This window comes from Poeciliopsis prolifica, unplaced genomic scaffold (genome assembly GCF_027474105.1).
Source record: "Poeciliopsis prolifica strain line A6 unplaced genomic scaffold, Auburn_PproV2 SCAFFOLD029, whole genome shotgun sequence".
Lineage (NCBI taxonomy): Eukaryota > Metazoa > Chordata > Actinopteri > Cyprinodontiformes > Poeciliidae > Poeciliopsis > Poeciliopsis prolifica.
In genome coordinates, this window is record NW_026562404.1 from 3,521,547 (window position 1) to 3,545,158 (window position 23,612).

General features: G+C 40.5%; 4 protein-coding genes across 7 annotated transcripts; 1 reads left to right on the plus strand and 3 right to left on the minus strand.

Moving 5' to 3' along the window:
• Window positions 1-813: 813 nt before the first annotated feature.
• On the minus strand, window positions 814-4,801 carry LOC129372241 (uncharacterized). 2 transcript variants are annotated; one of them, XM_055049372.1, is made up of 7 exons: window positions 4,675-4,801; window positions 4,415-4,454; window positions 2,681-4,324; window positions 2,535-2,601; window positions 2,142-2,439; window positions 1,300-1,419; window positions 814-1,219 (listed from the first exon to the last, which is right to left on the minus strand). In XM_055049372.1, the coding sequence occupies exons 1-7, from the start codon at window positions 4,675-4,677 to the stop codon at window positions 1,103-1,105; spliced, it is 2,289 nt and encodes a 762-aa protein (XP_054905347.1). In that variant the 5' UTR covers window positions 4,678-4,801; the 3' UTR covers window positions 814-1,102. The 2 variants fall into 2 exon arrangements, with proteins under 2 accessions (XP_054905347.1, XP_054905348.1); XM_055049373.1 differs by lacking the exon at window positions 4,675-4,801 and having other exon boundaries at window positions 4,415-4,533.
• Window positions 4,802-4,943: 142 nt separating this feature from the next.
• Window positions 4,944-8,360, minus strand: dnase1l1l (deoxyribonuclease I-like 1-like). 2 transcript variants are annotated; one of them, XM_055049766.1, is made up of 9 exons: window positions 8,068-8,359; window positions 7,863-7,916; window positions 7,683-7,771; window positions 7,521-7,607; window positions 7,302-7,423; window positions 6,298-6,410; window positions 6,000-6,157; window positions 5,209-5,305; window positions 4,944-5,130 (listed from the first exon to the last, which is right to left on the minus strand). In XM_055049766.1, exons 2-9 carry the CDS (start codon window positions 7,878-7,880, stop codon window positions 5,050-5,052), a joined length of 765 nt encoding a protein of 254 aa, XP_054905741.1. In that variant the 5' UTR covers window positions 7,881-7,916; window positions 8,068-8,359; the 3' UTR covers window positions 4,944-5,049. The 2 variants fall into 2 exon arrangements, with proteins under 2 accessions (XP_054905741.1, XP_054905740.1); XM_055049765.1 differs by having other exon boundaries at window positions 7,863-8,360.
• A 2,220-nt stretch (window positions 8,361-10,580) lies between these two features.
• LOC129372549 (TRAF3-interacting JNK-activating modulator) lies at window positions 10,581-16,697 on the minus strand. The gene is made up of 14 exons (XM_055049957.1): window positions 16,573-16,697; window positions 15,725-16,174; window positions 15,526-15,631; window positions 15,327-15,432; window positions 15,199-15,226; window positions 14,745-14,774; window positions 14,528-14,623; window positions 13,859-13,930; window positions 13,549-13,689; window positions 13,291-13,428; window positions 13,077-13,212; window positions 12,842-12,987; window positions 11,404-11,520; window positions 10,581-11,210 (listed from the first exon to the last, which is right to left on the minus strand). The coding sequence occupies exons 2-14, from the start codon at window positions 16,139-16,141 to the stop codon at window positions 11,010-11,012; spliced, it is 1,734 nt and encodes a 577-aa protein (XP_054905932.1). The 5' UTR covers window positions 16,142-16,174; window positions 16,573-16,697; the 3' UTR covers window positions 10,581-11,009.
• Window positions 16,698-18,279: 1,582 nt separating this feature from the next.
• Window positions 18,280-23,572, plus strand: atp5pb (ATP synthase peripheral stalk-membrane subunit b). Of its 2 annotated transcripts, none has more exons than XM_055049697.1 (7): window positions 18,280-18,403; window positions 18,975-19,011; window positions 19,596-19,741; window positions 19,914-20,077; window positions 21,538-21,663; window positions 21,940-22,119; window positions 23,318-23,572. In XM_055049697.1, the coding sequence occupies exons 1-7, from the start codon at window positions 18,376-18,378 to the stop codon at window positions 23,393-23,395; spliced, it is 759 nt and encodes a 252-aa protein (XP_054905672.1). In that variant the 5' UTR covers window positions 18,280-18,375; the 3' UTR covers window positions 23,396-23,572. The 2 variants fall into 2 exon arrangements, with proteins under 2 accessions (XP_054905672.1, XP_054905673.1); XM_055049698.1 differs by having other exon boundaries at window positions 18,281-18,403; window positions 18,978-19,011.
• Window positions 23,573-23,612: the final 40 nt, after the last annotated feature.

Consider the following 23,612-nt stretch of genomic DNA (forward strand, 5'->3'; position numbering starts at 1 on the left):
TCGACTCGGCTGTCCTTTTTCGGACTTATTGGCGGTTAAGTGTAGTTTAGTTTCTTTTGGCGTCAAAGGAAAACCAAATCGACTCCTCCTACACATGTGAGCTCGATTTCTGTGCCCGGCGAGCCGCGGGAAAGTCGTGTGCATTCCGAATCCTAATTCCGCCCTTCCGGAGTTGATTTGAGACGAAAAACAAACGCTCTCCCCGACGATTTGCGCACAACTTCCGGTTCGCCTGGATTTTTCTTTGTTGGAATTGTTTTCGGTGTTTTACGGAAGCAGCGCCACCACCAGGCAAGTATGAGTATGTAACACTTTACACGGTAAAACCAGAGAGGCGGTTTGACTGAATATTTTCATTGCCTGGTTAAAAAGGCACCTACTGTCTGTCTCTGTGTTGCAATGCGACAGACTGCTGACCTGTCCAGGTGACACCCCCCCCTTTTTTTTTTGAATGATTACATTTTAAATTTACCCTCACAATTTTATTCTGCACAGAAAGAAAACCTTTTCATTCAGTGTTTGGTGGAGTTAGATTATTCTCACACAGGAAATCAGTGCAGTGCCTGAAGCAATAGGTGTGGTTACATTGTCTTCAGGTAGAGAGGTTTGATTAGTGAGCCTTTCTGTGCCTCTGTTTGCTCAATGTGTGACTGGCAACCACAGAGGCGCTTGTGTTATGTAAGGTTAACTTACTTGTTTTTGTCATTTGACAAGAGAAATGTGTATTTTTGCCAGTCTTCTTCCTGACATTCGGTCTTTTAAATGAGGTCTGTTTGGCATGTCTCCAAACGTTTGCAGGACACCGGCCCTCAACCAGAACCCTGGTTTGTTTTGTGATTTTGAATCATATTTGCGTTTGGTTGAAAATGTTCAGCTCAGAAAATGAGATTCATAAATTCGGTTGACATTTCAGCACTTTAATTCACAAAATCATTACCACACGATTCATAAAAAAAAAAAAAAAACGTTTTTTTTTTTTCTTGTAATTTACATTTATATATTTCCAAAGAAAAGGTCAGAAAAATAGCATCAAAGGTAGAAATGCATTTGTGTACAGAGTTTTTTTTTTTTTCATTCTTTATAACCAAAGTGAGCTGCGGCTCTAATAGAAGAGAAACTGTGTGAGCCAGTCGGGTTGGTCCGTGGTCAGGTAGAACATCATCAGCCCGGTCACCGTCAGCACTCCCAGCGTCACAATCAGCTTCAGTGTCCTGAAAGACTGGGAGAGCAGAGGACGGTCAGTCAGAAAATAAGCTTAAAAGGAAACACTCTGGGTTAAGATCTTGAGTAAACACACACCTTGCGCGTCGCTGTACAGGTTTGTGTGTTGACGACGTCTGCCGGACTCTGGTGCTGCTGAACGATCGGGGGGTCAAACACAGGTTTGATGTCCTGGTCTTCTTCAGGCTCCCGCGGTTCCTAGTCACAGACAAATCAGGCCAGTTATGTATTCATCACCTAATGTGGCCTTGCTACACCTTGTCACGTTACAACCAGAAAGTAAATATGTGGGGCTGAGTAATATAACTGAAAAGTGGAAGAATGACAGAATTTGAAGCACTCATTGTGAATCTGCTGGCATACTGCTGATTATCGCAGCACTCTAGATTAATCCAGGTTAAACATGACTGGATGTATGAGATGTCTTGTTTATATACAGTGGATTTTATAGAATAGAATAGGATAGAAAAATATTTTGCTTTGGTTCTTAATAGATATATTATAGGAGTCTGTAGATAGCATTACTACACAATGATAAATAAATTGTACATATTTTGAAAGGGTAGAAATTGTGACATGAAGCAGAAATTGGACATGTAAATATGTACATGGGAGATTTTTGAGTGAGGCAGTAGGAAGAACTGGACATAAATTTTGGTTTTTTATGTTTGATTATTATGGGGTCTTTTTGTTTGTTTACTTCTTACTTGCTTATTGTTTTGCTCTGACATTTTACATGTTTGAAATGAATAGAGATTTAATTACATTTCATATTACATCCCACTTAAATCTAAGTTTGCGGTTGTAACAGATAACATGAAGCAGTTCAAAATCTATTTGATTAGATGAATGATTTTGCAAGGCTTTGTTTGTTCTCTCCTTCTCTGGTGTGCTGTCTAAGTGAATTAAGATCTTCTTACATCAGATTGTTCTGCAGAGCTCGAGTCTTCGTCCTCGTCCTCAAATTGTTCCCCACTGCTCAGGTCATCCTCCGTATCTTCAGATTGTTCTGCAGGATTCAGATCTTCCTCGTTGTCTTCAGATTGTTCTGCAGGATTCAGATCTTCCTCTTTGTCTTCAGATTGTTCTGCAGGATTCAGATCTTCCTCTTTGTCTTCAGATTGTTCTGCAGGATTCAGATCTTCTTTGTCGTCGGATTGTTCTACAGAGCTCAGGTCTTCCTCCCTGTCTGAGGAGCTGCTGACTGAGTCTCTGTCACTGCAGAGAAGCACAAATCAAGCAGAAACCGTTTTTGTTTCATCTGCCATGCTTTGCTTTACAGTACACTTTAGCACTGGCAGAATTTTACCCACCTGTCAGTTTCATAATAATTCACTTGAGATAAGGGGTCCGCACAAAACTGAACTTTTATCTGCCTCTCTGAAAAACACCAACAATTGGAAACCGATCAGTTGTTTATCACACGAGGAAAGACTGAATCTGTGTTCTGGAAACTGACCTTGTTGCCCGTTCTCGTCATCGCAGTTGTCGTAAAATTTTTTGAAAGCTTCGATTCTCTGCTTCATCTGTTCAAAGTTTCTCCTTTCTTCGTACTCATCTTCCTCCTCTTCTTCCTCCTGCTCCTCCTCCTCCTCCTCTTGCTGTCCATCATCAGTGAAGTCATTGGGTTCAGTATTGAAGAAGAAGCTGTCGTCGATGGATCCTTGGACGAACGGACTTGCTGGTATCGAGTTTTTCTTCTCCACCACAGAGTATCTGTTGACATCTTGATCCGGACACTGATTTCTCCCTGAATTAGGTGATTCTGTCCCATCTGTGTCCTCTCCACTCAGGAAGAATTCATACAGGAAGGTTTTGGTTTCTAACTCACCGAACCCTGAGGTGAGGAACTCAGCAGGATCGTGTCTGTCACGCACAAAGCTGCCATCATCAGAGCCGCTGGCACCAAGAGATTTGATGTTCTCCAGGTTTGTGTCGTCTTCAAGGACTCGGGTTCTGGACTTATCTGAAAATACATCACTGGATCTTCTCAGCGGCTCTTCATCCTCACTGGAGCTGTAGGAGTCGCTCTCACTTGTCTTCTCTTCATCATCAAAGCTAGTCCCGCTCAACAAATGCTCTGTTTTCCTCTGAACTTCATCTCCAGCTGCTTCATCCAGGCTCATCATCATTTTCTCCACATTTACTTCTATATCTCTGCTAAACAGGAACTCTTCCTCCTTCCCAGAACCCGCCTCCTCAGACCCGTGGCTCCACACGCTTTCGGTCCCGGCTCTTTCCAGGCCTGCTTCCTCCCGTGGACGAGGCGAGGCGCTCCGTGCAGCGGCAGCATTTCTGCCGTATTCACCAGAGGAAAAGTCTGAGGGGTAATCTGCAAAGCTCTCGCCTGCCTCCTGGTGCTCCTCGCCAGTGAAGTCTGACATTTTCTCTCTGTAAACCTCACCATCCACTTCAGAGATGAGATCCTCCAGATTCTGGAGAGATATGCAGGAGAACTCCAAACCAAAATCTGCTGGATCGACAGCGCTGGGTTCTTCTTTCTCTTCCTCCTCAGTTTTCACACCTTCGTCGTCGGATTCAGAGGAGTCCGGTTCGACCTCTTGTTCCTCCTCACTCTCAGGACTTTCTACAGCGTTAGCATTTCTACATCCGTCCTCCTCTTCATCACTGTGCACCTCTTCTTGCAGCTTGTTGCTGACTTGAAGCTCATCAACATCTTCCAGGATCTCAGAGTCTTCATCCTCCAGGATCCCATGCACTGTTTCATAAATTGACTTCAGTCTATCGTCTTCTTCCTCTGGGCCTTCAGCCTCCTCCTCTCCACCTCTTCCAGAGCAGAAATAGCTCCGTTCTTCTTCGTCAGAGCTCGAGCATTCATCGTCCTCTGGGGTCTCACTGCTAAAACGGGCCCCATTAAGCCCCTCTTCATCATTTTCCTCATCAGTCTGCTCTTTGTCATCTGAGTTCGGTGCGTCTGCATTGGGGCCCTGCAACGAAGCTGCACCTTCTGCAGATGCTTCCTGAAGCCGAGCCTCGTTGTTCTCTGTCACTGGGTTTTTGTTCTGTTCTTCCTCGCTCTTCTCATCAAAACATAAGCTCTCAAAGTCCAAATCTCCCGTGGAAAACGAGGGAACCGAACCCTCTGCAATCAGAAAAAAAAAAACATCTGAGTGAAATCCTATAACATAAAAACAATAATATTGCTACAAAAAAATGTTTGTTTGTTTTTTACCTGAAAATGCATCAGTGAGAAGATCAGCAAAGCCCTCCATCTTAACAAACACAAGTCAATGTTAAAGCAGAATTCATGTGAAGACTAATTTAAATCTGTTGTAACAGTCTGTTTCTAAAAAAAAAAAAAAAAAAACCCAAAGACAGCTCAATGTAACTCCTCTGCTTTGGCTGCAAGTGACTTCCTGTCGAAGAGATCGAGCATAAATCCACACACAGCCACAGAAATATGTTGCTGAAAAGCAACTGAAATGAACTCACCATAAAAGATGAAGACGGAAGAAAAATCTATTTTGACCCCGTCTGAAAAGTAAAACCTTAAGACTCAAGTTGTTTGTGTTTTGTCCTTTGCTGCTCTCGCGCACCTTCATGAGCTCATGAAATGATGTCAGCTTTGATGTGGGTTTGGTTTCAGAAGCACAACACAAACCCCAGCAGACGAAAACGCTTCGTGCAGAAACACTGTTCGCCGGTGCCACCTTGGCGAGGAGCGAGACTAAAAGCACAGAGACTGTTTCTCTTGATCGCTTTGTTAATTCATTTCTTTTTTATTTAAAACAAGAAAAAAAATCAAAAATCAAAACAAATGACATTTCAGGTTAAAATAAGTCTTGCTCGGGGGTGATGTGCTGTGACCTACAGCTCGTTCCTCAGGAGGTAGCGGTGAGTTGGCCTCAGATCAACTTCAACAGGAAAATGGTCGCTCACCTCAAGAGCCTGAAGGGACAAAGTGACGCAAATATTATCACGCTTACATGCAGAGAGTCACTAAAATCAGGTGTTTCACATGTTCACCTCTTGCTCTGTAAGATGGAAGTTTTCCTTAAAGTTAAACACTTGAGCCGAACCAGGAACTACGGCAGAAATAATCTCCCGACCGTGAACAATGATCCTGTGTGATTAAAAATTAAAAAAAAGGCAACATTGACCATCAGAAAAAGATACATGGAAACATGCACACCTCGCCGTCTGACCAAGACTGTTGCAGAATGCCTTCATTATGACTTTAATAGTTCTAATTTATTGCTTTATTCTACAAATGAGAAATGGATTAGCATGGCTGCTTCAAGACATAAATACATTAGCTTGTTATTTTAAACCTTTTGTCACAAAAATCCTAAAAAATAAAAAAAGGTCCTTTTTTTTTGCTTTCATTGTGTAATGTGCCATGCAATGTGTTTTTTGTAATCAGTGTCTGACTCAGTCTGACTACACTGGTAATGTTTTCCATCTAATGTTCTCTAAAGTTCTTGCACAATTTGTTTTGTTTTGCCAAAACTGTCAGTGGGAACAATTCCTGATGTCACCACCTGGTTCTGGGCAATCTAACAAGCTACCACATAAACGCCGCTGAGATTGGATATGCTTGTATCCTACTCCTTAAACTCAGAAAGAGAGACATTGACCTTTTGAAAAGGTCAGATTTTTGTTTGGTTTGATCTTTTTATAGCTGCGAAGTGTGCAATTAGAGATCTCTGCTGAAGAGGAAGCCACACTTCAGACTGAGATACCGACGAAACTGAAATGATGAGATTCTTCATGCACGCCTGTAGTAGTGCAGCCATATCTGTGCGACCCGGCCTGACCTGTCGTAGGCGCACCGAGTCTTCTCCCTGACCGTCGTGTCCTGCTCGTCTCCGATCAGCCAGTGAAATCCGGGATCGTTCCTGAGGCGCACGGCCTTCCACCCTTTCACGGTGACGTAGCTGCAGCCTGCGTTTAGGTCCCCCAGGATGATCACATTCTGGAAAAGAGGAAGCGAGGCATTACTCATGAAGTGTACGTGTAGAAAAGAGAAACCAGCTTGGATCAAGGTGCTTTGGCTAAAAACAGAACCAAGTTAGACAAAACTGATGCTGATGATAACGGCGAGGTTTCGTCTACCTCAGTTTTCCATTTCTTGCGAATCTGTTTGACAACACCGTACAGCTCATCGATCTCCTGCATGGCTGTTTTTGGACATGTGTGTTGCCCAACAAGGACAAAATCCTTGACCACTAGAAAGGAAACACTTTTAGTCAATGGTTTACTTCAGATCTTCTAGATAAGCATGTTTATGTTCAGAAGGCTCCAAATATTTGAAGATACAAGTCATTTCATTTTGAATTTTGCTTAAATTAATGCACCTTTTCGTCTGAACGTAAACAATAGATGAGTTTTATCTTCACACCGTACATTACCATATAGCAAGTCTGTAATCCTTGCAAGGACTGCCTTGAACTTTTTCCACATTTTGTCAAAATACAACCATAAATTAGCTACAGATTTGATATGACAAACCAACACAAAAACTCACTCACTGAATAATCGCAGTGGGAGATATTACATTACAGGATAAATGATTAATTTATGGTGGCTTTTTAATACATCGTTATTAGGAGGAACTAGATGAAACTGCATCATGAATGACCTTGACTATAACTCAAGTCATCTCTGATGATTACAAGGAAACATCTGTGCTTAGCAGGAGTCAAACCTTCTGAAAACTGTTTCTATCATTCCAGAAGTAACAAGGTCATTCTCACTGTGACCTATAGCATTGTTTTTGTATCAGCTGTGGTCATTTCCTACATACAGCCAGGTTGTTTTTGGAAGCTTTTTGTCTTTTATCGAATGAAATCAACATGTGAAAACTGCTTTTGTGTTAACCCAGGTTATCCTCCTCTGACAGTAACAAATTTTGATGATCTGAAATGTCGACGTCAGACTTTTCTGGACTCTCAAAAGATGTTTCACAGTGAAGCCAGGCATTCCCATTGACATGCTGAATGTGTTTTAAATTAGTCAAAAAAGCAAAAACAGAAGAAACGCGCACGGGGGCAAAGAACGTTTTCTTGACAGTGTATATGTGAGGAGTGAATGGACTCTTATTTTGCTGTGTTTCTTACATGTTGTGGGGGAGTGAACGCGAATGACAAAAGGTTCTCTGGAGAAAACGTCGGTCTCATTGGTTCCCTCTCCCTCCACTTTAGGATGCTGGAAGCGCTCCTTGACCTTTAGCATATTATTCCTGCAGATGATCACACAAGAGAGATCTGTGAGCACATTTCTGGTCCAGAGCTGATTCTAAGAATCAGATTCGGTTCACTTCTGATTAGCTGAATTACTTGTAAATGTAGACATATTGCTCTTTGTAGCTCTTCCTGCCCAGTCGTTCACTTTCCTCGGAGGAATAGAAGTTGGATTTGTCGAATCTGATGACAGCGACATCAAGATATAGTAAATATACTGACTTTCTCACTCCAGACATCTAACCTTCCTGTTTGTACCTGTTAAGATCCTTGACCAAAGCTTGTATTGCTTCCCCTCTAGAGTCCCGGACCTCCTGAATGAGGCTCAAGTCGCACCGAGAGAGGATCTTGAGGACAAAAGCAAAAGAAGAACACAGGTAGATCTATCAGACACCTGGTTTTCCTCATGCAGTTTGTTTTAAACTCCCGGCAGAGTACCTTCAGCAGAACTCCCATCACCCTCTTGTTGTTTGCCTTGGATTCACCAAAACTCTGAACATTGAAAGCGCAGATTTTCAGAGAAGACGTGACGCTGAACGCGCACAGCCCGACCACAAGCAGCAGCCCAGTAGTCTTCATCTTGCAGACGTGAGTCGTTCTGTGAGTTAACGAAGCGGCAGAGCTTCACGGAGACTCTGCTTACCGTAAGAGAGAGGACGACCAGCAGACTGACTACAAGGACCCATCGCTTCACTGGTGCATTTGGGGAGCATACAGGTAAATGTGGTGGTGAGAGACGGGGGCTGTGCGCCGTGGATGTGCTGCGTCAGTGGATTTTGAGAATGGAGCTTCGTCTGGAACAGTTAAAACAACTAGAACACAATAAACAGTGGGAGAGGAGCTTTGTCTCTAAAGTTTGAGAGTTATCAGACAATAGATGATGCTGGAGGCTACACCTCTCAGCTCCAGGAACGATTACATGGAAAGAGCTGCAGCATAAAGCAACCGCAGCTGGTAATAAAGATGCATTTTAATGTTTAGAATAATTTTACTGCTGCCTAAAGTGAGGAAAATAAACAAAAATAAACTAGAAGAGTAATTTAAAAAAAACAGACACAGCACTGAAGAATAATTGATGCTTCTGCTAAATAAACTGAGTTTATTTCTTGTTTTTAGTGACAACACTGAAAGATTATAACCCAATTTAAGCAACTATTTAGAAACATTCAGAAATACTCGCCCACTTACCTATTTCCAGCCTTAGAAAGCATAAACATAAACCAAAAACGGGGTCATTTAAAGAGAGATGTGTGTGAGGTTTTGTTCATCTGTTCTGTGTGTCAGTTCCAGTAAAAACCAGTTTGCCACCACTCTTATCTCACTGACACAACAGCACCTTCCTGATTGATCCGTTTGGACGTTGGTCATGATGTCAAAATGCTAACGTCTAAAGTCACAATCTTTACCTGACCTTGAGAAATCTGAATAAATTAGAAAATATCTGCAAATACAATTTTTAATGTAGAATATTAATTTAGACAATGGCAGTGGTGTCACTGTGGTGTTTTTTTTTGTGCTTGTAGTTTGGTCTTTTTGATTTAATAATGTTCAAAACGTCTTGCCGTATTTAGGACATCGTTATTACCAAAAGGTTGTTGCCATAAATGTTCTACTTTTGTTGTTAGATGACAGGAGGGTGCTGAGTTGAAGAGAAAGTTACATTTTAGGAAATACAGTGTGGCTGTAGCGATATGAACAACTCGAGATCAAACTCAAACTACTCTGGCTGGACAACTGACTGCATAATATTAAAAACCCTAAGCCTAACCTTCCAGAGTTACAGCGTTCTTCTTGGCTTCTTCCTCCTGGGCTGCCATGTTAATTTAGATGGACGGCCATGTCCTGTTCTCAGATGATAGACTGGTAGAAGCTCGAAGAGACGTTCAAAGTTGATGACTTGCTGCTTGTTTAAAGCAGAAAACTTTCTCTCTGTATTTCTTGGTTTTCAAGATTTTTGTCCAGTAATGTCCACTAAGAAACATTTTTAAACATACAGATGGACCCTTTAGTCTGGGTTGGTCACTGCTGGAATTTGAAATCGAATTAATTTAGGGGTGTCGGACTAAGAGCTGCTGAACATGTCAGACTTTTTACATTTTAATTAGTAAGAAATTTTGAAAATGCCGTTTCCTTTTTGCTCAACTTCACAAAAAAATTTCAATAAAAAGTAAGTTGAAGTTTGTGGTTGGAATGGGACAAAATTATATAATTGGATGATTTGATATTTTAAACACTCCATAGAGAAGGAACCATTTGCAAGGTAATGCATATATTGAATTTAATAATGTAAAATGTTAATATTTCTGATAATTCAAATTGAAATAATCTGCAGTGAGGCAGTTTATTTCACCTTTATAAGATGTTTTGATTTGACTGAATGATCATTTCTTGTATGTTTTTTCCTTCCGGTGTTTGGATGTGATTGGTCAGATACTCAGAACCACTTCTTCAACTCCAGCAGCGCTCAGAGATCTTAATCATCAGAATGAGTTTGCCTGATGAAACCCTGTGACTGAAACATTACTCAGCAAAAATTACAGGTTAGGGAGAGTTTTTCTTTATGCCAGGAAAAGTAAACAGTTCAAAATAATCTTGAACTGATCTAAACACAACCCTGACAGATTTAGATTTAATAAGAGTTAAAATCACCCAAGAAGTCTGTTTTTGAAAGGAAATGTGGAAAAACAATGTGGGGAAAAAAGTATCAATAAAAGAAAACAAAACTTGTATCTCCGTTTTATTAAAACATATTGACAATTATTTATTTTCTTCTGAATGCTCAATGAAAAAATCTTCAGTAAGAATATTTATTACAGCAGCCATGCCTTCATGTTTCCATTGTGTTTTTTGATGATTTATGGCGATGATCTTCAAGTTTTGAGGTAGAAAAACCTCCTTGCCATCACCATAATCTTCGTGTAAATCCACAAATTCTCAAGTCAGGACTGTGGCTGGTCTGCTCCAAAATGCCAACATTACTAACAGTCAGAAGAAACGAGACAGGAAATTAAAAGATCACTTTCCATTTTCAGCTGAGCCGTATATCCTGTAGGTGACATGCAGACATACTTTATCTGCTGCAGACCTTTTACAGCTGTGTGGTTCCTCTTTCTTTTAATGAATAACCACAAAAACCAAAAACAAACCAACAACAACTGATTTGATTGTTTTACTTTAATAGATCCAGGAGATTTTTAGGTTTGAGAAAAAGGAAGGCAACAGGGATAGCCTTTCTTCACGTTGCTAATGACAAAAGATGGAAATGAATGAATTTATTTTTAATTAAGGCTGTAATTCTGGCTACACGGTCCCTTTACAGTACAAAAGATCATCCCTGTTCTTGCACAAACCTGATGTTTAGACTCACAGTTTCTGAAAATCCTCTGTTGTGAGTTGTAAACAACTTAAAATCACTTTCAGCATTTTATCCTTCTGCACAAACGTACAGTGCACCCGCCACATTTTCAACACATCGCTCCAAGGCTGAAAACTAACACACGAACCATGAACATTCATACTAAAAGTTTTAAAACTAAAAATGAAATCTACAACGGTACGAAACGACAATTTTAAAACGCCATGCTGTCATATTGGCCTGAAGCAGCCAGAGTTTTGAGGAGAGGCCATTTCCATGAGATAGTCTTCTATTCTGGTCTCTATGTCTGCGCACAGGACCTCTACTTGCTCCCTGAAAGGGGGATGCCATGACCATAACATGGCAACCCCAGCCACAGCGAAGAGCAGGAGGAAGAAGAGACAAATCCTCCACCAAGAGTTGCACAGCATCTGAACGGAGGGAGGGGAAAAAAAGCATCACATAAACACATTAAAATCAGTTTCTGGTCTGAGGGAACAATGACTTCCTGCTTCTCCCGTGAGAAAGAAAATGTTTAGAGCTTTGTGAAGAAACACACACACACACACACACACACCCCCCACCCCCACCCCCTCCACACACACACACACACAGAGGACTGACCGGTCTCCTGCGGCGGTGGCTGAGCTGCCGGAGTTCGTCTCTGCACTGCGACAGTCGAGCCTGGCTGGACTGACACTCCTGCTCCATGGCGTGCAGCTCCGTCTGCAGCTCCTCACACTGCACACACACACGCACGCACGCACACACACACACACACACACCATATGGAAGGAGACCACACAGACTAAATTTAGCCACAGCCCACCAGAACCACATTTACATTTCAGAATTATATCTAAAGAAAAATCTGCCAAATGTGCTTTAATTTGTAAAATGTTTTCGCAAAATGGAACCTGGAAGAATGTTGTTGCTTAAAGATTAAAGATGCGCTGGATGTACATTTACACTTAACTACCAAATAAACGTACTTTTAAATTATTTCTCCAAAGTGTGGGTGGAAAGTGGCTTCAGGACACAATGTCCACAAGCAGCAGAACAGGAAATCCTACTGTGATTGGTGTTGTTTCTTCTTTTCTGATCAAATTCAGGCTGCGGGATGAGCCGCAAAACAACTAGTTTCTCTTGGAACATAAACAAATCACCTGCACTGCTATTCCGATAGAAAAACAAAATCACCAAAAGATGGAGCTATAGTTTAGGTCAAGATGTTTGTCAAAAGCCTCAGTTGTATGAAGTCCTTGGATGAACTCTTTCTGCCTTTTTGGTCAAATGGCAAAAATACAAAACCAAACAAAATCTTGACATGTTGCTTAAACTACACATTTTCAAATTCATTTTCAAAAGTCAGATTTTCTCATCTGAGAAAACTTCGAAAGTTTCATGACAAACTTTCAAAAGCATCTTTTTTTATTTAAAAAATATGTTTTTAAAATTATTATTATTTTTTTCACATTTAAGTTGTAGAAGATTATCAAGGGTGTGTTTGTCAAAAAGGAGCATCAGCTTGAAATTGTTCAGATTTTTTAAGGGGCTAAACAAAAGGTTGTTAAAGACTGCAGCAGGTTTAACTCTGGGGATCACGAAAAGACAAATTTATCAAAACAATAAGAACTTGATATCTGAGCACAGAAACAATTTTCCCAAGAAATTCCTTTTCATCATTGAACATTTCTTAATATTGTTGAGTTGCTGAGTCCACAAGCCTAAAATATAGTTTCACCTTATCTAAGGTCAGGAAATGTGTGTTTTTCTGTCCAGTGACCAATCAAATCAATCTGGTTGGGATGTGTGCTAAAACCTTTCGTCCGGTTCGAGTTTACCGTAATAATTTGATGATGTTGTACCCTGTATGGAGAATTATTCAACCATGTCGATAAATGTAAATTAAAATTGACACAAAGGTATGTTTTTTTTAAGCCCTGGAATTATTTTTGCAAAGTACATAGCTGTTGTATTTCTTGTCTGTTACTTTTGAAACCGCCAGCACATGGACTGTGTGAATGTATTTTAGCTTGCTGTGAACTCATCCAAAGGTTACCTCTTTCTCCTTAAGCTCCAGTTTCTCCTGAGTGAGTCGGAGCTCCTCTTCCATCTGCGAGTCCCTCCTGACGGTCAGTTTTGGATCCACGTGGTCCGACTCCAGAAGCTCCTGAACGAAGAAGCTCTGGCCCTCATCGCCACCATCTTTGGGACAGAGAGGATTTCTAAACATCTGCGGGTTGTCGAAAGTGCAGAGATCTTTTCTCTGAGCAAACATGAGTGAAACGTTTTACCTCGAAGGTTCTGAATTTCGTCTCTTAAAGCCTGGTTGTCCTCCTCCAGGAGGCAGGTGTTGTACTGAAGCTCCTGCTTTTCCTGTTTTAGCAATGCCACCTCCCCCCTCAGCTCAGCCTCTCTGGCTCTGGACAGCTGCACAGCACACACAGTCAGGTTAGCGTTTATTTATTTAGTTGCATTCAAAGCTCTAACTCTCCTTATGCACCATACCTGGACTTCGGTGTGCAGCTGCTGCAGCTGGTCATTGCTGAGGTGATGATTCTCCCTGAGCTGTCCAGAGCTCAGCATCAGCTCTCTGTAAAGGCTCTGCCACCTCAGTGCCTCTGCTTGCGCCGTAACGAGTGCTTCCTGTGCGCAAAACGTAATATCCTAAACAAATCCGCTCCAGAACTGATGGACCAATTAAGTCTAGCTGCACAATGTGGAAGTTCAGAGGGGGAAAAGAGCAAACTTTGATGTGAATTCCACCTGCAGTGTCTCAGCCTGGCAGAGAGCATCAGCTTTCTCCTGTGTGACTTTCTGCAGAGCAACCAAGGCCTTCTCCTCATACGTTCCCCTCTGCTTCTCCATCTGTAGCATCAGCTTCTTCACTCCATCTTTAGGAAACTTCTGCAAGGACACAACACTCGATTGCCACACCTCATAAAATATGACAAAAAGAAAATCTGAGTAGTGTAGAACGAGAATTGTTTTATTTTTGTATTTTCTTTGCAGAAATCACAAAGAGACAATGAAGCCTGTTTGGTTTCTGCTTCAGTTTCCATCTGCTGCTGCTTACCTGCCGGCAGACTTGCAGCTGCGCCTCCAGAACCTTGATCTTGCTTCTCAGCAGATCCTCACTGCAGCGAGACTGTGTGGGTTAGAGAGGAAACGAGAGGCTGTCACGCTTCAAACCTGCAGATGTAAAATTAATGGTTCGTGCAGCAACAGCTGTGACAGCAAGCACGTTGATTCATGGGCTCGTCTAACAGGCGCACACAGACATAGCGAAATGTCACAACGTGTGCTTGCACTGAAAGACACAAAAATGATAACATACCTATGACAGAGACTAATTTAAAATGTCAATCACTTTTAACTTAACCCACTCAACTTGTTCAACTAATTTTTAAGAAAATGGTTTAGTATTTCCCTCTCATGCATTTCCCTCTCAGAGGAGCCAGAAGAAGGCTCAGGAGGACGCATTGCACCTATAACAGTGACAGAGAGCTACACCCTTCCGGTGTAAGAGTGACAGCTTGCTCTCCTCCTATAGATGAAAAACGGAAGCAGGAAGTTTGAAACCACAAGCTGCACAGGCCTTCCGTAGCCGCCAAACGCTGCTGCTGCTCGGTACGAGACTGTCACACGTTTCACTGTGAAAGACAAAAAAACTGCCAAAAACAAGCCGACCGCACGAGAAAGAACAATCAAATCTAGAGCTCCAGAAAGAGAAAAAGCATCTCACCGTCCATAGCACATCTGATGAGTTCACGAGGTTGGTGGAGATCTCCGTAAGGACCGCCAGCTTCTTCTTCACCGTCTCCTCTCTCCACAGGGCTTCCTGATTAGAGAGCAAACCGAAATGCACACTGAGCACATTCATATAACCTGTTGGGTCTACAAAGATCTGCTTTAAATGAAGACAGAAAAAAAAAAACAGCTGAGGATGTGGTTTCATTTACCTGCAAGTAATCTGATAATCTCTGAACTTCCTGTTGTGACAGAGAGGAGACATATTTAAAACAATTCAAACAACTTAATGACAAAAATGAACTTTACTTCACACCTGACAGGAGATTCTAGGCAAGTGGCAGACACTGAAGTCCGCCTTTAAACCCCCCATCTCATCCCAAATTTGCAAACCGTGTGCTAAACAGGCCCCAACTATTCACCAAGGGTGACAGAACACAATCTAACATAAGAGATGTAATCAAACTGGCACCAATCATGTTTACATACAAGAAACAGGGAAGTACCTGGCAAATAAAAGTACATGTGTCCAAACATGTCCAAGAACGGCTAAATATGCCCAGACATCATCGAATTCAAACAGACATCACTAAAACATGACCAAACGTTCACCAAATATGGCCAAAGCATAAACAAACATGTAAACAGTGGCGTTTTGAAACTTACTGATTCTTTGACTGTGACAAACCCGGACCTGCGAAGGTAAATATCTCATTACTGAAGACCCGGAATGCTCCTGCTTGTAATAGATTATTAAAAGATTATATTTCATGGAAAATGTGAACCGAGCTCACTCTGTTTGCACACTGATTTCCTTCTGTGTCTTTTTTTCAGTTTGTGCAGAAGATTTCTGGAGAATCGTTGCGGTCTCATTCACTGTTTTGGTGCTTGTGTTCTGAGCTATAAGAAAGAGGAAAGCCAGATATTTTCAGTGGAACAGATCAGATGTAGCCTGCTGGAAAACTGAAGGAAAAATGTTCCTGTTTGTTTTACTTTTTCTCCTGTGCTGGCTGGTTTCTGTGGTGGAGGTAGATGTCTGTTTCCTTGCCTGACCTTTCTCCTCTTTCGTTACTGGTATTGAGTCTGACCACAGTAAAGCCTGAGGGAAAAGAATGGATGAGAGAAGAGCATACATGTTCACATTTAGCCTGAAAGAGCGCAGGAGGCTAAAACAACCTAAAGAAACATTTACCCATTTGTTAGTGCTTGGACAATCACTTGTGCTCTCTGGTGTTAGAATCATCTCTTGATGCCCATCTGCAGAGGAAGACGTTTGCGTTTTTGTGACCAGTTTCTCAGATTTGCTCCTTGAGCTATAGAGTCTGTACAGATGCGACTCGGAAAGCGAGGACAGATCCGTGGAGCAGATGATGCACTTTGAGCTCTGTGGCTCCGGACTCAGCGATCTCCGGTTCAAAAACTCCCACTGCCTCTTTTGCTTGAGCTGATTCTTGATCTGTCTCGTGTCGAGCTCTCTGGTGGGACTTCGACACGAAGTCACGTTGTTGCGTCCCCGTAAATACTCGCGTCTCTCTGCTCGGTAATCAACTTTCCTGTCAAACTCTCTCTCCTGGAAGTGTCGTGCTGGCCCGAAGTCCAGGTGTTCCATGGCAGCTCCTTGGACTCTCACGCAGCCCCGACGCTGGAGGGGAATTACATCGTGACACAGGGCATGCAGAAAATAAACATTTAGCAGTTTGAGAGTACTGAAGTGAAACTTACAAGTTGAAAGCTTTATAACCTAAAGATTTACACTTTTTGTCGTTGACATCTTTTAAAGTGAAAGCTGTCACACACTCTCAACCACTTATACCCATTTTCTCTGTGAAGCATGCAGGATGACCCGAGTTTAGAGGCATCTCTCTCTAAAACAAATGCTACTCAGGAAGCTTCTTTAAAATCTATTTCCACAGTTGTCAACAAGAGACTCCCGCATGCCCCGCCGAGAGTTGATTACAGCCGTGCAGGTGCAAGATAATTTAAAGAAGAAGAAAAATAAAACCCCACAGATGAACATAAAAGCGTGAAGATTAGGCTCACCTTTTAGGCCATGCCATTCATTGAAGAAAGTTCTTCTAGCGAGGCCGAGAAGTCGTCCATTTTCTCCCTCTCCTCTCCGACAGCGCCCGGGGTTTTTGTCTGCGTTTCACATGTAGCTGTTTCTGTTGAGCATAATTTTACAGGAAGTGAAGAGAACCACCGCGTCATATGTTCCTCTATCTCAGCAGCCACTCGCACCACGCTGATGCCACACACGGGTGGGCCCCAAGATTACAGACAGACCTAGACAGGCCAGACCACCCCCCCACTCGCTCCAACGCAGGCCAGCCAACTGGGATAAAACACACCATTTGGACAGAGAGCAGTGCTGTGTGAGCAGACACATTGTTTTGAAAGCTGAAGCTTTATTCAAGTCTGCCGTCTGATTGGTGATGAAATAGTCAACTTATTGCCCCGTTTGTGGCAACTACAGGCTGACAATCTGACATTCACGACTTTAACATCAACTTTAGAACAAACTTTTGTACACAGATTTTCCTCTACAGACATCTGTATTATGTACATCATATGAAATGTAGTAATACATTATGATATAAATCTAAAATATTGATATGACATAATAGCATAAAAAACAACTATTCCAATTACATGATATACTAGTTATACCAGTACAGCTTATTTTCATTTATATATTTTCATTAATTATTTTTTATGTTCATTTATTATTTATTTGTACTTTTTGTGGTGTTAGATCTAAGACTCCCTCAGGGACTTATGACTTTTTATCTCCAGCTCCAGAATCCTCATCATTAACACAATTTTGTTTTTTTCCCCAGTCATTCAAATCAATACCACTGCACAGTTTGCCATTTTTTCCCACGTTTGTCCGGCTCATTATATCTTTTTAAAGTTTCTTTTTTGTTATACCTCTTACCTTATTATTTCCAGTTTTGTATCTTATGTAGGGCACTTTGTCCTGCTTTTGTTGCATGTAAACAGTGCCTGTTTCTTTTATATTTTGATCATGTGGGTTAAAAATTATAACCAAATCAATTCCACTTTTGATTTTTAAAAAAGTGGAATTGAAGTTGTATGACTGAAGAGTATATTTCTTGTCTTTTATTGGGCAATGTTAGTTTTGCACTACTGATTTTTGATTGTGACTTGTTTTTATGACAATTTACACTGAAGTGAATAAATGCATTACACTGCCATACATTAACAGATCCAGGACTAAAGTTACAGACAGAAATCAGACAGTGACTGAAAATGTTCAACATGTCTGAAATTAATGTGGATGTTCCTGACGGATAAAAAAAAAGATAAATAAGCACAACTTATTAAAAACATAAATAAGTAATTATGAATAATTATTTTCAAATCCTGATATTATGATGGGCTTGTTTTTTAAACTGAAAATAAAACATTTGTTATAAATGCGTCCGCAATTCATATGTACCAGTTTTTGGCGCTAAACAACTCTTACCTGACTTCGTGTTTCTTGTGTATTTATTCATCAAGGATGATGTTTTGTTTTAAAACTTCGCTTATTTTGTCTGACGTTCACAGACCTTGCTCCTTTAATACTGAGTAATCTCTATTTAACTTTTGCACGTTTGTAAATTTTCTTCTCTCAAAAAACGTCTCGAAGGTGTGCCTTGTGCGAACACCGCCATCTGGTGGTTTCTGAGTTTGGTGCCCTCAGAAAAATAAACAAGGTTGTCTTTGAAGTCTCGCGTTGTTTCTCGAGACTCCGTCATCCTTGTGGCTTTTGCAGAAGGGCACGGAGAGGCCGATACAAGGTGCCCGGCGAAGTACAAATCGGCACTTCACTCTTCAAACATGTTGTCCAGACTCGTTTTTCTCTCAGGTTTGTGAGGAGAAATTTTGATCGTATCACGTCCGTGAATTGTTATCTGTTTTTTGACATTCTCCAGACAGAGGCATTACATTTTAAATGGCTGTATGTGAAGGGTAAACTGTAGGCCGCGCACTAAATGACAGGCCAATGCTAACATGCTAATATTGAAGATAATAATATTTGTGCATTTGAAGTTATTGGTGATAATTCATTGAATGCTTTATTGTTGCAATTACCGTAAAATGTAAATAACATAATTGTTTTCAATCTCCACATTAACTTCCTTTTGGTGTAATAATCCGAAGCTAACGGTAACTGCACGCCTGCTAATGTTATGTTAACGTCTCTTGCTTAAGGATTTCAGACTTTAAAGCTTATTTCTGTTTGTTCACAACCTTTTAATATGAAGTTAATCATATAATTTTCTTGCATTGTTGTATGTTGTGCAAAAAAAACCTTATTTTTGTGTAATCTTGTTGTTTTAATGACATTTTCCACTGGCATTGTCTCTGTCAGGGTAAAACCATTGTTGGCATTAGTTCTGACTTTGCTCTAAATCACCTTTTCCCTCTGTTTGCAGCAGGTTCTCTGAAAAGCAGCGGCCCCATTGGAGCTGGGTTTGTATCTTTTAATACTTATTCTAGAAACGGTTAGACATTTGGATTTTAATGTATAAGGATATCAAAAAATAGTACCAGTTAAAATCAAACAGACTTCATTCTAACTATGATTATTTTCAAGCAAGTGTGAAGTAATTTTACCCTGTGTTTTCTGGAGTTTTCCTGACTAAATGAATTCATTTGATGGCATGTTGCTCTGTATCATGCAGTCTAGGTGCTCCCACAAATGAGCTTCAGTTTGATCTCAGAATCTGACTCTTGCAGTTCTGTCAACAACAATTTGTCATCCAGTTTCTAATTTGTGCTCTTTTATCTCACCTTTGTTTTATTGGTTATTCTAAAATGGCTTTTTAGTGGCAATTTTGATGTGCAACAACCTGATGTCACATCTCCACTGTTGGATGCTGAAACCGATGTTAAATTGGTGATAATTGTCACCAGTTGTCGGCCATACCAAATAAAATACAGACCTTTTTGGATCTTAAAACCCGATGATCTGTTACAAGCAGGCTATACGTAGCTGCAAGTAGTAGGAAGCAGACAATATCACTTAAAGTAACTGATCTTTTTGTCTTTCTCAGTCTGGTTCAGGCGTCTCGCTCCCTCCAAACATCCTCTCAGAGTTTGGCCCCCTTACCTCCTTTGCCAGAGTACGGAGGAAAAGTCCGCCATGGCCTCTTCCCGGAAGAGTTATTCCAGCTCCTATATCCTAAAACTGGAGTCACAGGTGAGGGGTGCTGCTACGCCATCTAGACTTTCCTAAAGTCACTATAGCCCTTTTTCTTTTGAAAGGGTACAGTGAACAAAAAAATGTAATTTCGAAACTGTTTCATAGAACTGCATCTTGGATGTTGTTCTACTAGTTTAACTTATTAAAACATTTTTTTGTCTTTCTCCAGGACCATACATGCTGGGCACTGGGGTTCTCGTCTACTTGCTTTCCAAGGAAATTTACGTCATCAACCATGAGACCATAGCTGCCATCTGCATTGGCTCAGTCATCGTCTATGGTGTCAAAAAATTTGGTCCAAGTGTCGCAGCTTTTGCTGACAAGCTAAATGAGGTGCCTACATATTTGACTTTTTCCAAATAATTCATTCCATATGTGTTTGTGATATTGATGCAAACTGATGTCAGGTTGTGTTTACGATAATATAGTAACTTACACTCAAGTGGCTTTGGTGCTCTTGTTGTTTCAGAGAGTTTCTGCTCCATCCAACCTGGCCTATATATTTTTTTTCTCCATTTACTCTATCTGGTTGTTCAGTAAAGCTGGAGACATGACGCAACAGTCTCTACGGTATTGGAAAAGACTGAGAGAAAACCAGAACAGATTGTTTAATGTGTCTGTACACATTTGCTTTACATCATAGAGGAGGATGGAAAGGGTTAACTTCGACTCCTCTCCTTTGGACATGTCTGATTTAAGAGTTCATAGTAAACAATTTAAATTAAGGCTGCAAAATATATATCATATTTATGGTGCAATGTTGGTGTGCATGATATCAGTATTGCAAAGAATTGTTTTAAGTTTCATTAAGTCATTCTTTGCTTATCAGATATCCAGTCAATCTGTAGGGTTTCGTTTCACTACATTTAGTTCCCACGTTTGAATCAGATGATGGAGCCCAACAGATTAAAACCACAGAAGTTAAGAAAGAAGGCGAAAGAAAAATGTGGATTTATTGGATTGTAATATTTAACCAATGACTTCTGCATCATTTTTTTAAAACCGCACAACAATTTAAGTATCTACCACAAGAGATTTGCTTAAAACTTTGACAGAAAAGCACAACTCTTCAATATTTACAAAAAACTTATTTTTATAATTTCATTGAATTCCGAATCAAAATGTTTTTTTAAAGCACACTAAAGTCTTTTCTGTACAGAGACTATATCGACTGAGAACATGTTGGTTGGTAGTGGGTCGTATTGTTAGCAGGGTAACAATACGACCTACTATTCGGACCCAAACTGTTCAGTTTTCACTATATTGGTTCCAAATACTCCCTTGTATTTAATGTTTTTTTTTTCTTTTTACCCATAGCAGCTTTGTTTTAGTATGTTCTGTCAGACCTTTAGTTCACAATAGGGGTGCACCGATTTATTGGTGCCGATTTCCTTAATTTTGGGATATTGGTGATCAGCTGATTTTTACATGGGAAGCCAATCTTATCCACCAATGTTATCAACCTTTGCAAAAGTCTAAAAATCAACCACTGTGCTTTTTTTTTCTCCCGTGAGAGAAGTTTGACTGACAAACTGACCGACCAGGTCATGTCTGCACATTTACAGTTAACAATAGTCTTCCCCATGGTTGCCAATTCAGCAACTTTCTTGAGATATTGAGCAACATTTCAGGCAAAAAAAAAATGGTATCAGCCAAAATCAAAATTGGTAAATTAGGTTTTTTAAAAGATCGATAATCAGAAAACTGCTATCGGTGCACCCCCAGTTCACAATGTTCTTAATGTTCTTCTCTTTTGAGCTTGAAAATAATTTTTTGAATCTTTCTTCTCTCAGGAAAAAGTGGCCAAGGCCCAGGAGGCGAAGGACATCGGCATGTCCAGCCTGACTGAGGCGATTGAGAATGAGAAGAAGGAGCAGTGGAGAGTTGAGGGTCGGGGGATGCTGTTTGACGCCAAGAGGGTAAGCACCTCTGACTTCTCACCTGTGGTTCACGACATTACCTGTTTCCATCGCAAATGTGAGCAAAACGTTGTCCCTATTCCACTAATGTTGAAAAGACACAGTTTCCTTATTGTGGCATTTCCATCAAATAACGTGAATATGTTTGTGTACTCGATAAGTCTTACAAAAAAATGCCACACCATCTTCCCCCTAAAAGAAGAGCACTTCCTGTTAGAATTATGTCCCAGTTCTGACCCAACATATTCACCTTTTGTTTTTCCTCTTCTGCTTCAGAACAACGTGGCCATGCTGTTGGAGACCAACTACAGGGAGAGGCTACACATGGTGACCAACGAGGTAAAGAGGCGCCTGGACTATCAGATTGCCCTTCAGCACCTGAACCGCCGCATGCAGCAGGAACATATGATCAACTGGGTGGAGAAGAACGTCATCAGCAGCATCACTCCTCAGCAGGTCAGTCCTTCCCCTTTTCATGAAAAAGCCGAAGCTTAATGAGATCTTGGAGCTTTGCAGTTGTGCAGAAATGCCCCACATAAGGCCGTAACATTATGTAGCGCAATAAAGATAACTGCCTCTCTATGGCTGAGCTGTTCTTCTCATTTATTTAAAGTATTGACTTTGATTCAAGATAATGGGATTAAAACTTAATCAACTGCATTCTTTTTTTTAAATATTTGTTTTGACTAAAAATTTCGATGTTTGTTTTGGAAATGCCACAAATTGTTCATGTTGATATTATTTAGTTATTTGTTATCGAAAACACACTTACCAGTGTAATTTGTTGCTGCCTCAGTAGGAAGTCAGAGAGTGATGCACAAATGTTTTTCTGATCATTTAAGCAATGATTAATTTGTGTGCGATATTTAAGAATGACCAGTTTGTCAAGTTTTGCAGAGGTCTGTCTTTAAAAAATGGCGTGGGAAAAAACATCACTGAGAGGATGATCGATTAGACGATGTTACTTTGTCGTTTTTAAAGGATTTTGAACTCAAATGTGATTTCACGAGAGTAAAGTCGGTTATTATATTTAGATTGTGCTCTTTTAATATGAATCTTGCTGCCTAACTCAAATTTTTTTGCAACTCACTGATCCTTTATTCTTCTTTTTTTGAGTTATTTACAAGGAAGTCAACCCAGGATATTTACAGTGTTGACCCCAAAGTATTTTATAAAAATACAGAGATAAGATATTTAATATCTGAACATAGTGAAAAGTTTGTTTTCTTTAGTTTTTTTATAATCAAAAGGTTAACCAAATACAGACTTTTCCTCACATAATCTGAACCTAATCCAGGAAACTCTTGTTCTGAGAATAGACAACCAGCTTCAACATTTTGTTATGGTTCATTGAACATGCAGATCATTAAACGCAATAAGGTAAATGTTCTTAAGTGTCCAGAATGTTGTAGAAACTGCTGAATAAGACATCAGAAAGTCTGGAAAATAACTTGGAAAAGAAAGATTTTTAGGAACCCGGTTGTTTGAAAAAGCAACAACAAAATAAACCTGGTATATCTCAAAGTCCGCATGTTAAAGTTTATTACAGGACAATGAGGAAAAGACAGCAGCAGTGTGTTTGTTTGTTGAGGTTGCCTGGGAAATTTTTTCTTCAGATTTTGTATCTTCAACTTTTATTTTCTTCCTTTTCCAGGAGAAGGAGAGCATTGCAAAGTGCATCGCAGATTTAAAGGCGCTGGCTAAGGCCACCCAGACCAAAGCCGCGGCGTAATCCTCCCTGAAGAAGACTAATCGGACCCTCAGCTCAAGGTTTCTGGATGAAACGTTATGTTTATTTTACAGAGTGAACTATTTCTCTTCAGCAGTTGTCTATGTCAACATTGTGGGTGTGTACAGTATTTACACGTCAAGAGACGGTAAAATAAATGGTTCTCTTATTCAACCTAAACTGTGTGCTCGGTTTTTGTTCTGTCCAATATTGTGATATA

Bases quoted from the DNA above. Each gene is read 5' to 3' on its own strand.
- atp5pb (XM_055049697.1), top strand. From the start codon at position 18,376: ATGTTGTCCAGACTCGTTTTTCTCTCAG. The intron at 19,742-19,913 runs GTGAGGGGTGCT...GTCTTTCTCCAG, and splicing joins TCCTAAAACTGGAGTCACAG to GACCATACATGCTGGGCACT. The intron at 22,120-23,317 runs GTCAGTCCTTCC...TTCCTTTTCCAG, and splicing joins GCAGCATCACTCCTCAGCAG to GAGAAGGAGAGCATTGCAAA.
- LOC129372241 (XM_055049372.1), bottom strand. The intron at 4,325-4,414 runs GTAAAAAACAAA...TTCTGATTGCAG, and splicing joins TCTCACTGATGCATTTTCAG to AGGGTTCGGTTCCCTCGTTT. The intron at 2,602-2,680 runs GTCAGTTTCCAG...GGTGTTTTTCAG, and splicing joins TGACGAGAACGGGCAACAAG to AGAGGCAGATAAAAGTTCAG.
- LOC129372549 (XM_055049957.1), bottom strand. From the start codon at position 16,141: ATGGAACACCTGGACTTCGGGCCAGCACGACACTTCCAGGAGAGAGAG. The intron at 11,521-12,841 runs GTAACCTTTGGA...GTGTGTGTGCAG, and splicing joins TGGAGCTTAAGGAGAAAGAG to TGTGAGGAGCTGCAGACGGA. The intron at 11,211-11,403 runs GTCAGTCCTCTG...CCCTCCGTTCAG, and splicing joins GCCACCGCCGCAGGAGACCG to ATGCTGTGCAACTCTTGGTG.
- dnase1l1l (XM_055049765.1), bottom strand. From the start codon at position 8,003: ATGAAGACTACTGGGCTGCTGCTTGTGGTCGGGCTGTGCGCGTTCAGC. The intron at 6,411-7,301 runs GTAAGAAACACA...TTTCCTTTCTAG, and splicing joins CGTTCACTCCCCCACAACAT to TGGTCAAGGATTTTGTCCTT. The intron at 5,306-5,999 runs GTCAGGCCGGGT...TTAATCACACAG, and splicing joins ACTCGGTGCGCCTACGACAG to GATCATTGTTCACGGTCGGG.